The sequence below is a fragment of the Euprymna scolopes genome, chromosome 10 (assembly GCF_053919585.1).
Source record: "Euprymna scolopes isolate OS-2025 chromosome 10, ASM5391958v1, whole genome shotgun sequence".
Classification (NCBI taxonomy): domain Eukaryota; kingdom Metazoa; phylum Mollusca; class Cephalopoda; order Sepiida; family Sepiolidae; genus Euprymna; species Euprymna scolopes.
In genome coordinates, this window is record NC_136491.1 from 43935742 (window position 1) to 43953697 (window position 17956).

General features: G+C 33.8%; 1 protein-coding gene across 2 annotated transcripts in view; it reads right to left on the bottom strand.

The window, feature by feature from the left end:
• The window catches only part of LOC145285960 (mitogen-activated protein kinase kinase kinase 2-like), a 578382-nt gene that overhangs the window by 57544 nt on the left and 502882 nt on the right, over positions 1–17956 (bottom strand). For both annotated transcript variants that reach the window (XM_080134486.1, XM_080134485.1), the window contains one exon: positions 15605–15651. In XM_080134486.1, the coding sequence (XP_079990612.1) occupies positions 15605–15651 (47 nt within the window). The remainder of the gene's footprint in view (positions 1–15604; positions 15652–17956) is intronic.

Consider the following 17956-nt stretch of genomic DNA (forward strand, 5'->3'; position numbering starts at 1 on the left):
TTTTCGATTCTTTCTGACTTATTTACAACTTTTACACATAAAGACAATTGAAAAAGCAAAAAAAAAAACAAAAAAAAACAGATGTCGTCTTGTTTACAAATGATACTAAAACTTCTGGCATTTGCTTGAATATGTATTAAATTATTTCCTCTCTGTTAAGTTGTCACTCTTTGTATTAAGATAAAAGAGTTTATCTCCCTTGCTTCTCGTAGATTATTGACTGGAAAACAATGATGAAGGCTTGGATAAACAACCATGCATCTGTGATTCGAGTCATGTGAAGAGTAAATCAACCCTCCCCAGTATTACAAACGAATAGCTATATACCAAGATAATGAAATAGAGACACAGCATTGTTATTATTATAGCTCACTCCTGAGGCAATGTTCTAACTATACAAGAGCCAGGTATGTTCTGAGATGGAGTACTGCTACTGCTGTCATATATGGGGAAGTACTGATCAGAACAATCTTTCTTGCCTTGATAGAGTATAAAATTGACTTTGCAATCTAGTCAGAAATGATCCCTTCCCTTTTCTACAGCTACTTTAGCAAAGATATGTTGCTAGCCTCTCTCTACTGTATTGTTATATTTTCTAGTAGGTGCTCAAGTGTACTCAAATCCTCACTGGTTCTCTCTTCAGTAAAATATTCACAGCAAGAACTCACCTAGCAATGATCATAAAAAAAAAAAAAAGCAAATGGAAATTTCATGAACAAAAATTATTTTCTAGACCATTCCATCTGTGGAAAAAATACCACAAGGTTCCTTCCCAACCAACTACAGCATGGCTGTTGTTAGGATAATAGAACTGTGATCAAGCAGAGTTAACTCCTTTTCTGTTTCAGCCAGAGTTACCTCCTCCCTTTCATCTGTTATGAGAGTTCTTGCATTGGTTAACAATTTTTCTTTGTCATTATTCTTTGTTTCAATTTTTTTATGGATTAATAAATATTGTAATTTATTCAATGTTTTTAATTTCTTAATTGCTCTGTTTAGTATATTGAGCTTTTGATTTACTAACAAACTGCCTGGCATTGCCCAATCATAAAATACACTTAAATATATTTTAATTTACACAAATTTTGTATCTATTATTATAGAGTCGATTCTCTATCGTTGACTAGATTATTGACTATTGTTGACTATATTGTACTTAATATATAGTCGTGATTTCAAAAGTTTATATATATATATGTATAGTCTGAAAAGCTTTCAGTAAAAAAATGTACAAAAAAAAAAGAAAAAAAAAAGAATAAAGAATGCACTTTAAATTCCCAGAAAAAAAACAAATTTAACCTATCGCAGACTTAGCACCTACATAATCTGACTTCTAAAACGTATATATATATATATATATATATATATATATATATATATATATATATATATGATTTAGGTGCCATCAACTAGAATCGAAACCAAAACCATTTAGCTCTCCAGCTGAGCTAACAACACGTGCATATCCAATCTTGACAAATTAATGTAATTAAACATGTAAATGTATACTTGCGCATGTGTAGAGCATATACATCACATCAAACTACACCTGCCAAGTTCTAATTTTATCAATTTTGACTACTTAGCAACTATCTTTTTGCCTAAAAACCTAATCGATTTTGTTCCACAGGTCCGGATACCCTTTATATCAAGTTTCAAGTTAGTAGGCCAAATTGACAAAGTAGTTTGGTAGAGACCGTTGTACTCAAAATATAATAATGGTCACCCAATCATAAAATAAGCTTAATTCTGATATTTTTTATTGATACAGATTTCATATTGATTATTACAGAGCCAATACTCTGTTATCATATTGTACCCAATATATAGTTTGGTTTGGTTTGGTTTGGTTTTATGACATATCAACCCTTTTGGGGTTATTTAATGCCAAATCTAGTTATTTTGAAAATGTTGCATCCAGTTATTTTGCAGGTTTTATTCTCCAAGCTCTTTGTATCTTCAATCGCTAGTTTGTAGTGTTTGGTTTGGTTGTTTTATAGTGGATTTTATCGTTTTTGTTCCCTGCCCTGCAGAACATGAATGAGTTTTGCAATGGGAGAGGGAAAAGGGTTACAGTATTAATGTTTGGTACATTTTAAGTTAGGAATCCAGTCAGGAAGTGAAGAAATAGAAAAAAAAAGGGGGGGGATGGGAAAGGAGAAAAGGGGGAAAAGGTGGGTTGTTGTTTTTGGTTTTGGCTTTGTGGAACATAATTAAGTTTTGCAAAAGGAAAACAAAAAGCATCAAATGTTAGGTGCATTTCGTCTCAGGAAGCCAATATCTTCAGACAGTCTGATCTGATAGCACCAGCCCAATATATAGTAGTGATTTCAAAAGTAAAAAGAAAATATGACTTTGGTTCCATCAGCTAGAATCGAAACCAAAACATGTAACTTCCTAGCCTCATTCGTTATCATCTGATCTAAGTCTCCACACATATAAAAACTTTAAAAAATAACAAAAGATATAAACGTATATTTGTATATGTGTACAAATAACACATTTAGTTGACTTATGCCTACCAAGTTCCAATTTTTTCAATTTTGACCCTTTTAGCAGCTATTTTTACTGCCTAAAAACCAAATCAAATTTGTTCCATGAGTCCAAATCCCTTATATATCAAGTTTCAAGTCTGTGGACCAAAACTTGACAGTAGAGATAGTTCTTCACACAGATAAAGTCACTTATATATAATATATATATATATATATATATATATATATATATATATATATATATATACATTTGTTGTTGTTATTGGAAGGAATCTGAAGACTCAGAAATTTAAGGGTCTCGGAATCAATATTGGAAAAATTTGTACCTATTTTCTAATGCCGAAAACAATTCCTTCGTCTTTTTTTTATTTGATTTTGTTTCAAACAAAATCTTCCACTGCTTAATAATAAAACAATAAATGAGTAAGACTAAACTCTATACATCATCCCCTATAAGTGTTTTTATGTTTGAGAAAATATCTGCACATGTAACATATTTTTTTACGGCAACTGAGGAAAAAAATAACAACTCTATAGTTAAATATTTAGAAACTAATAAAGCATCAGAATAAGTAATTGTATCGGAATTGGTAATTTAGTACGGAATCGGGGAAAAATTTTGGAATTGTCACATAAACTCTGTAAATTTGGATTTACAAAAAATTTATTATTCAACAAAAAGCACACAATTAACTTTAGTGTTCCTTATTGCATAATAAATAGTTTGTAAATCCTAATTTACAGAGTTTAAATTTTATACTCTTATAATAAGCTCTATTTCCTATTTGGTTTATTGAGCTTTTTCATATGGTTGGGAGTATCATATAAATATTAATTATATTCAATTTAAATTTAAAGAATTACTCAATAAAGTAAACTTAACAATAACCACTTTTGACTATCTCTCTCTCTCTCTCTCTATATATATATATATATATATATATATATATATATACTTAGTTATATTTTTTTGGAAAAAAGGATTCCAGCAGAGTGCTATCATAAGGAAAAATTCCGAAAATAAGAGCATATTATTTATATTTTTATTTACAGAAAATTTAGATGAGATTTAGTTTGTTCCTGAAAACGAGATTTGCACGATATCTTGTAATGTATCTATATGATTCCTATCTCGGTTATAAAACACATGAGTATCGGCTGAAGAGAGCTTGATATGGATATCTAAAACGGTCCCCTATTATCAGGTTTGAAACCGACGGTACCGATGACTTATTTATTTACAGAAAGTTTAGATAAGTCATCGGTACCGTCGGTTTCAAATCTGATAATGCTCCCTATCTTAGGTTGAGCATTTGGGAAGTAATATACAAATTACCATTAGCGTATGAAGTGATGTTCTTTGTGTGAACAAATTGAGCTTAGGTACTTTGGACAATGTCAAAACATTGCTAATTCACTGCCTGCATAGCAGCAGCTGTATAGCACAACGGTTAGAAGCTCCGACTGTCGTTTGGGCGATCGGGTTTTGCTCCTTGCTTGAGGTAGTTGCTTGTCTAGCCGCACTGATGAGCTGTGAAACAGCAAAACAGTACTGTATGTGGATAACTATATATATATATATATATATATATATATATATAATATATATATATATATATAATATATATATATATATATATATATATATATATATATATACCCAACTTTATATATAGAGAAATGTAAGAAAAGTTTCTTGCGCTAGTTTACTGCAAAATTCCTATAGTAAACATTGCATATTTTTTCTTTCATATTTGCCCAGTTTCGAACAAGTCGTAAAACAGGTTTTTCTTTTGTTTTCTAGAGAAAAAGCACTGCCTGTTTCCCAGAAACGTGATTGGCAAAAATAAGAAATCAATTTATGGAGAGAATAGCTGACAATTCTTTTCAAGATGGCCGACATTAATTTTTTTTTTTTCTCATTCCTCTACTATTCAATAATAATAAAGATGAAACTAATGGCGGGCGGGTTTTCCCATGTCTTTAAGGAAAAAAAATGGGGGGGAAACTCTTTGTACTTTTTGAAAAATCTGTGGACGTGACAAAGTTATAATTAAATAATTAATAATGATTCACTTAAAACAAAACTGTATTTATAAAAAAAAATGTTAATTATATTAAATAAAACAATAGCCGCTTTTTCTAGTTCAACAAAATTTGATATTTCAAATGCATACATGCATGTATTATTGGTATACTAGCAGGCTGCCTGGCGTTGCCCGGTTGCAAAATATGCATAAATGTTATATTTTAATTAATGCAGAATTCTTATTTATTATAAACAGAAATACCATAGGTATTAAATGTAACGTTAAATTCCTTTTAAAAAACATTAAGTAAAAAAATACAGAAAGAAACTAAGACATGTTTTTTCTAAATAGTTCACCTTGTAAGTAAAAAAAAAAATACTCAAGCTGAGATCGAAACCAAAACCTAAAGACAGTGAGTCAAGTACGATAACCATTAGACCAGCTTGATACATTCTATAAATAGTCTAATCCTACATATTCTTAACATAAAGAAGCTGTCATATTTTCCGGCTGCGCATACACATTCGCGAAACAGTTGACAAATAGGTAAAAATCCAACGACACCCATGTACCATTTTTTTCAATTTTGACTCCATAGCAGCCCTTTTTTCCGGATAAAAACAGATTAAAAAGTTTTTCACATGTCTGAATCCACTGTATACCAAATTTAAAATCTGTAGATAAAAAATTTGTTGAGTATATAGGTTGAGAATCACACACATTCTCACTTTTATAGATCTATATAGATTGTGTGTATATGTGTATATTATAAAATTAATTGTAAATTATTTCCATATATTAGATAATATGGTTATGATGCATATATCTATGTATTAAAAAATATTATTGTGCATATACACACACTAGGAGGGACGCCCGGCATTGCCCGGTTGTAAAATATGCTTAAATATGATATTCTAATTTACGCAGATTTCGAATTTATTATTATAGACCCAAAACTGAAGAGCCAGTGCTCAAAACAACGAGATATTATAAAAAGGCTGACTGGGAAGCCATCAGAGATCTTATTAGAGACGCCCCACGGGGAAATATTTTTTCTCTTCCTGCTGAACAGTGTGCAAACGAGACCACTGAATCGTTCAAAACTGCAATCGAAGCGCATGTTCCCATGCGGAAATTCTATAGCAAGCCCCACTCTCCCCAATGGTTTACTTCGACTTGCGCAACTGCCATTGCTCAAAGGCAGCGTGCATTCTGCAGGTTTAACCGACATAAGTCCAGTTCAAACAGACAGAATTACATAGAAGCTAGAAGTAACGTTAAGAAAGAAATAGCGACAGCTAAGAGGGAATTTACGGAAACCACTAAAAAATGCATCGAAGCACAAAAACTAGGAACTCGTGACTTCTGGAAAATCTACAACAGTGTAGTAAATAATGGGCAATCAACAATTCCCCCACTAACCAACAATCACGAGGTTGTTTGCTCAGCAACCGAAAAGGCTAACATGCTTGCCAGTCGGTTTGCCTCAAACTCCACACTGGACCCTTCCAAACACCCCCTACCTCAATTTCCTATGCGGACAGACACCACGCTAGACGATCTGAAAATCACCCCTGCTCAGGTGTATGCTATCATAAAAAACCTTAACACTTCAAAAGCATGTGGACCCGATCTCATCCCAGCTGTGCTATTAAAAAAGTGATCAGCCGAAGTAGCTTCAGTTCTCTCCAAACTCTACAACAAATGCCTTAATGAATCTTGCTTTCCGGGCTGTTGGAAAACTGCTTCTGTGGTACCAGTATTCAAGAATTCTGGCGAAAGAACTGATCCATTAAATTATCGCCCTATTAGCCTCCTCCTACTTTTTGCCAAAATATTTGAGACCTTAATTAACCATGCTCTAGTCCAGCACCTTACAGATGCTAAACTTCTGACCAACCAACAATATGGATTTAGACAAGCCCGTTCCACAGCAGACATCCTCACTGTAATCTCTGAACGCATATACCATTCACTGGACAAAGCGGGAGAGGGCAGAGCGGTAGCTCTAGATATATCTAAGTCCATGAGCCCATATGCCTGATGGAGTATCTATACAAAGATGATGTTACAGAGTCTTAGCGTTGTACGACAGCTAAATCTCTCTCTCAGTTTAACAACAAGCAATAGCAAGATAGCCAGCAACAAATTAAACTGCAGACCAGCTTAATGTGGGTACTGGTCTCCCGCTTTATGGTTTTTTTAAATCAGAGATTTGCTTCTCCTAGAAAGGTTGCCTTCACCACGGCTTATGGGAGCTCTCTCCACCCCAACACATATATACATACACACAAATATACACGGCGCTAGTTGGTCGTTGACTTCGAAAAAGGGTTCATTCACTCTTTGAAAGGTCTTGTTTTTAATCCTTCAGGGAGACTAGCCGCCCTCCTCACCAAACAAGTCTGGTAGGGGAACCAGTTTAGTCGGTGGTGACCCGACCAAGGGTTACATGGTACCAGTAGCATATGACATGACCTGACCATAAAATATATATATATATATTTACTATAATAATTATTAAATACTTACAGACACTAGTGTTTCATCCTTTTGGGAATCATCAGTACAGGGTGTCATGATTCTCGTCAGTCGGGAGATTTGAACCCGGCAACGAAGCCATCTCTGACTCCATTAGCAAGGAACAAATCCACACAGCCACTGTCAACCGCGAGAAATATCGTTGAAATTTAAACATTTATTTTTAAATGTCTATCAGAGTGATCTAATGATTATAATATTATGATCTATTACCGTGTTTTGGGTGGACAAGATTCCAGGGGCAGGAAAAACATTGTATTCCACATCGTAACCTGAAAAAACTATCTCGGGGTTCTACCGTACTTTCGACTATGGCTCTGTCATTATTATTATTATGCTGAAGACATGCGAGTCACATGAGTAGATAGAAGCTCAGCACAAACGTCCATACAGCATCAAGCTCCTACTGTAACGTTGCTGGTAAAGGAAATGAATTAATAAAAATCCGGGTCTGTATTTTTTCCTTTTTTACAAAACTTTTTATCGTTACTTTTGGCACCACTTAAAACAGTCTCTTGCTACCCTGTGTTCATTTTACCAGGATCACTTTCTTCTTCCTCTGACCACATGCCGGTCACAGCTGGCCCATTCTCGTCCTTGCTTTTACATGTCCATTTTCTTTGGTGTTGACTTTGTTTCCCCACCCCCACCCCAGAGCATGTGCTGTTCTTTATCTTTTTTTCTTTTTTCTTCTCATATACTTCCTAATTTTTTTCGGCAACTGCAGCTGCTAATCTCTTTGCAGCTAGCCATCTTTCGCTACTGTTGCTGATACTTTCCCACTCACTCATCTGTTTTTTTTTTTTACTGGGTGGGTGGGGTGGGGGGTCACCACTTATCAAAACCTAAAGGCCACTCGATGGTAAGGGTTAATGAGTGTCAGGTAGACTGCACAACAACACTGTGATGATCAGTAATGGTGGAACTTGGGTAAGGTTTGTTACTTTATGAGAACGGCTCAACAGGAACTTGTTTCCATTAGGCTTGAAAACGGCTATGTGATAGTCAGCTTGGAAGTAGTCTTGTAGTACTGTGTTCAACAGACGAGCAGTTCTAGGAAAGAAACTGTTCCTGAAATTGACATTCAGTTTTAGGCACAAATAGATAAGGGAAGTTGTTGACAATTGTACCTAGACGAGTCTCTATTATGAAATAGCCATGGCCAAAATTATGGAGCATCTATAAAAAATTGAGATAATAATTTGAACCTACGTATTTAAATGTTAAGAATCGTACAGTGAACAATTAAGAGCAAATGTTAACTATTTCATAGTAAATTGTAGTAATTTTTTTGCTTTAAAGCCTCTTTCAAGAGTTTTAGCCGAGGTTCATCCTAAATTTATTCCAATATTCAAAATAATTCATTATCATACTAAAAGTTGTTTCTTATTTTTCAGATACTATTTGATTCCTGCCAATGCTATAATAGTATATTTAATTGAAGATGCCTCGAAAGAAGCAGCTTTCAGAGATTAAAAGGGCACACATTATTGCTTTATCTGGTGAAGGATATTCTCAGGTAGAAATTGCCAGGAAGATGGAATGTTCCAGGACGAGAGTTCAAACAATGTTTAAAAAGGTACAAGGAAACAAAGTCTTTCAAAAACAGAAAAGGACAAGGCAGTAAAAAGTTTACACCCGCCAGGAAAGACAGATCTTTGGAAAACGCACCCCTTGCAGATAGGAAGAAAAGTTTTTCAGAGCTTGTCGCTGAATTTAGGGAGAATGCAAACAAAAATATATCAGCTCAGACAGTGAGAAGAAGGTTATTAGAAGTGGAATTAAAAGGATGCAAAGCAAGGAAGCAGCCATATTTCTATCAGGCCAACAAGAAAAAAGACTGGAATTTGTAAAAAAAAACAAACAAAAAAAAAAAACATGAAAATTAGACACCTGATAATTGGGCCAAAATTATTTGCTCTGACGAATTTAACTTTCACATAAGTTAACAGCTTCTATTTTCTAAACTTTGGAATGAAGAATTTAAATTTTTATGTGAATACACATCCATAACATTCATTCAAGAACTGTAACAAATTCTTCTTTTTTTTTTTTCATCAGATTTTTGACGCCTTTGGAGTGGTTTATGTTCGCTCTAGGGAAGGAGAGGCATTTTCATCCTGACCGTGTGGTTCCAACTGTTAAATTTGGAGAAAATGTACACATGTGCGAGCAGAATGAACTCCACAATTTATACTAACATGCTGGACCAGGTTTACCAAACAAATCTCTTTGACCAAAATATTTAATAATGACATTCCAAGTGACGTAATCTTCCAACAAGACAATGGCCATGCCATACGTCAAAAGTTTCAATGGCTTAGTTTAAGAAAAAAGAAATTACAGTGATGAAGTGGCCCCCTAAATCCCATTAAAACGTTGTGGCCCTAGTTAGGGAAAAGAGTGAGAATGCACAAATGTTCATCAAAAAAAGAATGAGAGGCAAAACTTCATGAAGAGTCGCAGAAAATAAACACTACCACTTGCAACAAATTGGTCAATAATATGCAAAAACGGATAAAAACTGTTATAAAGGCAAAAGAAGGACATTCCAAATATGGATTGTTGTTAAAATTGATTTATTAAAGTTTAATCCACTATTCTTAACCTTTAAATATATAAGTTTGAATCATAATTTCGATTGTTCATTGGTGCTCCATAATTTTGGCCAAGGCCGTATATTTCAGTATAAATTATTAACACAAATAAAAAAAATTAAAAAAATAAAAAGCCTAAGCAATACTGGGTCGGGACAGCTAGTATGAAATACAATATTTATATACAGAAAACTCTTAATTAAATATATTCAAGACAATAAAGTCAGTTATATAAGCAATTAATAGTTTTGAGGCTTATAAGATGGTCAGCTGTTACGAATAAAGAGCACCAGTGTTTTTATAGATATGTATTTTGCTTTTAATGCAGAAATTAAGAAAAGAGACAAAAAATAAAAAGAAAGAAAATATTTCTTTGAAATAAAAACTGAAGTCGTTTTCCTTGTTTTTTGTCCGACTCCAGTTTTGATAAGAAATACAGACTAAAATAACAACGGGAGAGTAAGATGATAGCAGCATTAAAAAGGATGTAATTTACAATAATATTTCAAGGGAAAAGATAACATTGTGATTCAGAGTGACACAAAAAATGGTTTGTCCGCCTGCAGAAAAGTGAAAAGATATATTCGAATGCGATTTAACGAGGCATGCATCTCTGAGATGCATCTGCTTACTGCGCATTTAGTGATGAAAATATTACTTCAGAAATAAAACCGATAGAGCTACTCGCACCAACATTCGCCAAAGGAAGAAGTATCTAGGGAACATAAAATTCACAAATGATCCCTAATAACAAGTACATATCACTCAAGCAAGATTTTAACAATGTTAGTTTTTGCGTTTTCCCTTTTTAGGTATCTCCCAAAAGTCAACCATCTAGCACTGACCAGACTCAACGTCACTTAACTTGGGCATAATCGAGCTGAAACACCAGTTCTTGTTAGATCACAGACAAGGCCTCTTAGAAATACATGGGTGCAGCTAAAGATGTCATGACAAAATGGGAAAAATAATGTTTCAAACTTGAGCTTGATAGGCTGATGAAAATATTCTTTTAAACTTGAGCTTAACTGCCTGCCGAAAATAATATATTTTAAACTTAAGCTTCACCGACTGGCAAAAATATTATTTTAAACTTGAGCTTCACCAACTAGTGAAAATGATATATTTCAAATTTGAGCTTCACTGACTGGTGAGAATGATATTTCAAACTTTAACTTGATAGACTGATGAAAATGCTATTTCAAGCTTATAAGTGTAACAAACCGCCTAAAAATGACATTTCAAACTTGAGTTTAACAAACCAATGAAATTTCTATTTCAATTTAAAAATGACAGGTAAACAGAAATGCTGTCAAAAATGTTCTTTCAAACTTAAAGGATTTGATAAGAAACCATGGCTAGATATTAATGACGAGATTGTTCCCGTTATTACTCATTGCCTTTTTCCAATAAAACTACAAATTATTTTTAAGTCGAGGACTGCCTTCCCCCCCCCCACACACACTTATTTTTTGCAAGGATAGTATGCCTTCGAGATTAATGACTGTCATAGGGGAACATTTATTTGAGAACGAATCCTGTGTCAAAGCTAAGAGTAATGAGGCATTTTCTGTATGATTTAAACATCAGCTGAAGATATTAGAAGCTATAAACCTTGCAAGACATTAAATTTTCTGCCACAATCACACGTAGCCAGGTCCAATTCCAAGTTGTTTTCATTTAGATAAAGATGAAAGTGGATGAACACACGTAAACAATTTTCAGTTTTTGTTTTTTCATGGTGTTGGATTATTATTTCCATAATTACCATTATATATATATATATATATATATATATATATATATATATATATATATATATACACACACACACACACACACACACACACACATATATATATACTTGCATTTCAGCCTGGCGTTGCTCGGGTGTTTGGATGTGTATGTTGAGCAAAAAAAAAAAAAAAAAAAAGTAGTAGTAGTAGGAAGGCAGGCTCGAACCCATACCGCAAAGGAGGAAAAGAATGGGGTAAAACCTAACGTTTATGCTGTTACAACCACCGCCAAACCGGAAGCGACATTTTTTAAAATTAAGGCTAGACAATCTAAAGGAGAGGATAACTTTAAAAAATAGCGGCGAAAAAAGTGATCCCCCCCCCCTGTAGAAAAGTGCCTAAGTAAAATTAAAAGTAAAATTTCAAATATTTAGACCAGAAATTGTCTGAGTAATTTGGAAGAGACTGCAGGGGTCAATTTTTTTTAAAATTTGACCCCTATTATGACCCCTTAAAATTTATTGTTTTGGGCTCAAATCAAGTTATTAAGTTAGATCCATGTCCAAGGAACCCATATCTAAAATTTCAAGTGCGTAGACCCAAAATTGTCGGAGGAGTTTGGTAGAGTTCTCAAAGGTCAAATTGTTGAACTTTGACCTCTTACTCGCCAAATTTCTGGCCCAAAACCGATCACATCGATTTTCCCTAATCTCAGTACCCTGTATATCAAAGTTCAAGTCTGTAGACTAAAAATTGACAGAGTTATTGCGTAGAGAACACATACACACACACGTTCACTTTTATAGATATACTAGCATTTCGGCCCGGCGTTGCCCGGGTGTTTGGAAGTGTATGCTGAGCAAAAAAAAAAAAAAAAGTCAATTTTTTTTAATTTTGACCCCTATTATGACCCCTTAAAATTTATTTTTTGGGCTCAAATCAAGTTATTAAGTTAGATCCATGTCCAAGGAACCTTTATCTAAAATTTCAAGTGTTTAGACCAAAAATTGTCAGAGGAGTTTGGTAGAGTTCTCAAAGGTCAAATCGTTGAACTTTGACCCCTTAAAAGCCAAATTTCTGGCCGAAATCGATCACATAGATTTTCCCAAATCTCAGTACCATGTATATCAAATTTCGAGTCTGTAGGCTTAAAATTGACAGAGTTATTGCATAGGGAAATGTACACAGACACACACACACACACGTTCACTTTTATAAATATATATAGTATAATTTTCTTTATTTATACAAACATTATTGGCTACATTAGGTGCATACATGTTTCAGTTGTGATTTGTTTTCAAATCCAGCCTCAACTGGTTTCAAATGCGGATGTACACTTTCTTTTTTCTAAATTTTTTCTGATATATAAAAAATGGTAGACCTGAAGAGAATGCTCAATACTATTGCAGAGCAAATATATATATTTTTTATTACCGTTTTATCTGCTTACTTACACATGTTTCAGTTACCAAATCATATCCACGATCAAGTAACTTCGTCAGATTTTAACAGAAATGGTTCTTATGATTGGAAAAACGATATTAGAAGAAGCAAGAAAAAAAGGAGGAGGGGGGGGGAGAGAATTTCAATTGAAAACGGTTTGAAATTGAAATTCCACTCTTCCTTTTTTTCTTGCATTGTTGATGAACAAATAAAACGAATGCTACAATCCCTTGAAAATCCTAATATTAGCCAACACCGCAACGTAAACTCCATTAATATATTTTATCAAAATCAAATTACACCTAACTTCAGAATCGAAGAAAATGCAATTAAAAATATCATATGTAGATATTTGACGCCTTTTGACGGTAATTCTAAAATTAAATTTATTATCTACTACAAGAAGTTTAGAACACAAAACCTTTTAGTTAGAAACAACTCATCACCGGCTATGAAAACGTTGGAACAAACCAATGTAGCATATAAATTTAAATGCTCTATGGGAGAATGTAACTCTGAAAATAATACATACATTGGGCATACAACGACAACGTTGTCCAGATGAATAACCATGCATCTAAATAATACTAGTGCTATATATAAACATTTGATAAAAGAAAATAACTGTTCCCCTCCAATCTTAGAAAGGTCCTCGTTGACAACATAAAAATTATATAACATGAAAATAATATTTTTAAAAAATTAAAAATTCTTGAAGCGTCATCTATTAGAACCCTCCAACCCACTATAAATGATATTGCATTTGAGAAAAGCAGTAACATTCTAAAATGTCTTGCATAGTTCGAAGTGGATGAACTTTGTTAACGGCGTCCACGAACTTGTTGATTTTAATACTTGAATTTTTAATCTACCTATATTTTTTAATGACTTTCATCGACTCTATATATTTTAACGTATCGCCGTTTACTGTATATTTTAGTTTTCACTTTGAATTCTCATTTGCGCTCCTTTGCACTTTTACCTGATGATGGTTCGTGGACGAATCGAAAGCGCTCGTGACAGCAACAACTATGAAACTTTTATTAATATTTTTGACTTTGATACACAAAAGATTATACGGAAAATCGAAAAATTAAAAAAACGAATCATAAAGCAAAGCGTCTCCATTGCATTTTATAATATTTGCTTGAATGAAAAGATGCTGCCTAAATATACCAATACCAAAACAAAACAACATCTAAGCAAATCGCGATATATCCAGACAGTAGGCGAGATGGTCCAGGTTTAGGCTCATTACCGTTGGGTCCCGATTTCGAATCTCGCTAGATACAGCCACTCTAATGAGTCGTAGACGACGAAACACGTGTCAGTGGATAATTACATTTTAAAAATAATATATATATACCGCTCACATGTGGGGGTAACAAATTGGTTAAAAAGGGAAAATTATTCCCAACTCGCATTTAGGTAAAAATGCACTTTCGTAAATAATTGAATTCATTCAAAACATATCGCTAAAACCAAAACAAAACAACATCTATATATATATATATATATATATATATATATATATATATATATATATATATGATGGCAGCAGATTCACTTTCAAACATTGCCATCACTCGATATAAAAGTGTATCTAATTTATATCGAGCAATGCCTGTGCATGAGGATTGTTATAGTGGGGAAGACTTTGCACCGAGACAATCCCACTCTCTAAACAACTGCCACATTGATCCAAAAAGAAGAGCAAGTCAACATCATTAGATGCAGCAGTCATCGCAGGTTTTATATCGGAGTTTTCCTTCTCCTAGGGAGGTTGCCTTCACTATGGCTTACAGAGCCTTCTCCACCCACCATGCCATTTGATCCATGACTGGAACTTAGGTTGCTGGGCACCAGAGCATATTCCACACGCCGGTGGGTCATATATGCCATAGCTTACAGGGCCTAAGCTCCTCTGGAGGTTTCTGTCAGGGTTACCTGATATATATATATACACACACACACTGGTTGATTGCATTCCAATAACTTGAGGAAAGAATCAGTGCACTGTCATAATTTTTTTTTTAAATAAAAACTATTGTTTTAATAAATTGCTATATTACTTTTGCAACCAACCAGAATATATGCTCTGAAGTCACAAACATATCTATATTGAGTTTGTTATTATAATGGATATATACCTTTAAAATGTTTTTTTTTATATCAAAATTATATGGAGGCTGAGAAAAAAAAAGTTATATAAATAAGGTCAGTCAACCAGGTTTTGCTCTCACTTTCCAAAGCCGAATCGAGGGTCTTTTTTGTATAGAGAAACGAATTTAAACAGGGAGAGGAACGACTAAAATAAACTTCAACCTAAGTCGACTCTACCCCCTTATTTATCAAACTTTTTTTCTTTTTTTTCCCCAACCTCCATCGAATGTTTTCCCTCCAACCTTCTTTTTACCATGGATACAAAAAACTCAGTATTCCCTTTTTAATAGCTATAATAACGGTTTGTACTCCACCAAAATCATGAAATATATATATATATAATATATATACACACACACACACATACACAAAAGCATGGGAAGTTTTATTCGACTTATAACTATTCACAGCTATGCATAAACTATCGAGTTCTAGAAAAGGGAAATAACCTCCAACAAGGCAGATAACTTATTAAACGAATAATTACTAAAACAAAAATGTATTATATTCCCTATTTACAATGCCTCCCCACGGGACAGAGTTAGACACCAGGGTAAAGTATTATATTAATCAACTATAAAATAATTACTTACCTTTTTTCACTGTTATATTCAAATTTGATCCTAAACTCCCCATTTTTCTGTAAGAAAAGATTAAAAAATGACACAAATTAAAAACTGGCGACAGAATGTAAAAATATTAACTGACAAAAAGTGGTGAGATACTAAAGGCTTTGAGTGGTCGAACAAGATGCGAGAAGAGAAGTGCATTTTGAAGCGGGCAGTTGGCGAAAAGCAGCAACTTGGCCTTGGAAATAATCTTAATGGAAAGATTTTTTCAATGAAATTTTGAACAAATTTTATTGGTCTATATTTTCCAGCTAAAAATATTAGCTTGAAAATATACCCTTTCATAATCACATATATTCTGAAACCACAGGGTGGAACAATAAATTTTTTGCCCTAAAGAAAACAACAGTACAGCTTTATTTTAAAACTTTAACATCTATTCAATGTAGCTGCCTTCAGCCCCGATCACCATCTCAATACAGGTCTGGAACTGGGAGCATGCCTTTTCCACAAGCGACGGCGGAAGCTTGGCGAATACTTGGCAGATGGTGGAAATCAGGCTAGCTTTGGTGTTGTGGGAGATCATGTTGATGATGTTCTCGATGAATGACCAAAGAAAGTAGTCCAGCAGGTTCAAGTTGTGGGAGGAGGGAGGCCATTCAGAGAAGGATACAAAGTTGTAGCACTCCTTCTGAAGTCAAGACTCAAGTCTGGTCTCTTTGGACTTGTGGGCCGATGCCAAGTCCTGCTGCCACACCCAGGGTCTGCCAGTGGTCACCTGATTGCACCAGAGGATCACCACGCTCTTCAGCACATCCACACACTCACACACAGACAATTTCACTTTTATAGATATACTAGCAGTTCAGCCTGGCTTTGCTGGGGCCCTATGTACTGTTCATAACTTTATGTGCATACGTGTATATATATATATATATATATATATATATATATAAAATTTGACTCATGTCCAGGTAACCTACATCTAAAATTTCAAGTGTTTAGACCCAAAATTGGTGGAGGAGTTTAGTAGAGTCTGCAAAAGTCAACTCTTTCAAGTTTGAGCTCTTGGCAGCCAAAATTTCACCCCAAAACTGATAAAAAGGCTTGCTGCATGTCTAAATACACATTATGTAAAATTTCAAATCTTTACACCAAAAATTGGCTGAGTAATTTGGTAGAGACCGCAGAGGTCAATTTTATTTTTAATTTTGACCCCTTAACATTTATTATTTTGGGCTCAAATCAAATTAAAAAGTTTGATCCATATCCAAGTAACCTACATCTAAAATGTCAGGTGTTTAGACCCAAAATTGGTGGAAGAGTTTGGTAGAGTTTTCAAAGGTCAAATCGTTGAACTTTGACCCCTTGACAGCCAAATTTCTGGCCGAAAACCGATTAAAAAGATTTTTCCAAATCCCTGATGTCAAATTTCGAGTCTGTAGACTGAAAATTGACAGAGTAGTTTTGTAGGGAAATGTACACACAGACACACACACACACACAGACAATTTCACTTTTATAGATATATAGATAAAATGAGCCACAAATGGTTGATATGCCATAAGACAAACGAAACCAATGCATATTTTTTTATATATTTATATGGTAAGATATCCAAGTCTGTTTCGTATAAATGATCAGAATCGGCTTACAAGAAAAAAACAAAACAAATACAGAATTCTTTAAACATTAAACTGCGTTAATTCTTAAAGTTTTGATATCCATCTATCTTTAGGTTACATAGCAATAGATATCACTGGAAAGCTAAATGTTTTGGTTTCGATTCTAGCTGATGGCACCCAAGTCATAGTTTTTGTTTTTACCTTTGAAATCATTACTATATATTGGGTACAATATGATAATCAACAGAGAATTGGCTCTGTAATAATAAATGTGAAATCTGCATAAATTAAAATATCATATGTAAGCGTATTTTACAACCAAAAATGCTGGGCAACATGCCAGTATATATATTCAAAACACACACACACACACACACACATGTATTCAAAGGCACACACATACATGTATTCAAAAACACACATACACACATACATATATTAAAAAAATAACCACACACACATTTTATAGGTAGACACACACATATATTCAAACACACACACACACACATACATATATTAAAAAATAACCACACACACATTTTATAGGTAGACACACACACACACATATATTCAAACACACACACTCACATACATATATTAAAAAATAACCACACACATTTTATAGGTAGGCACACACATATATTCAAACACACACACATATATTCAAACACACACACACATACATATATTAAAAAATAACCACACACACATTTTATAGGTAGACACACACATATATTCAAAAACACACACA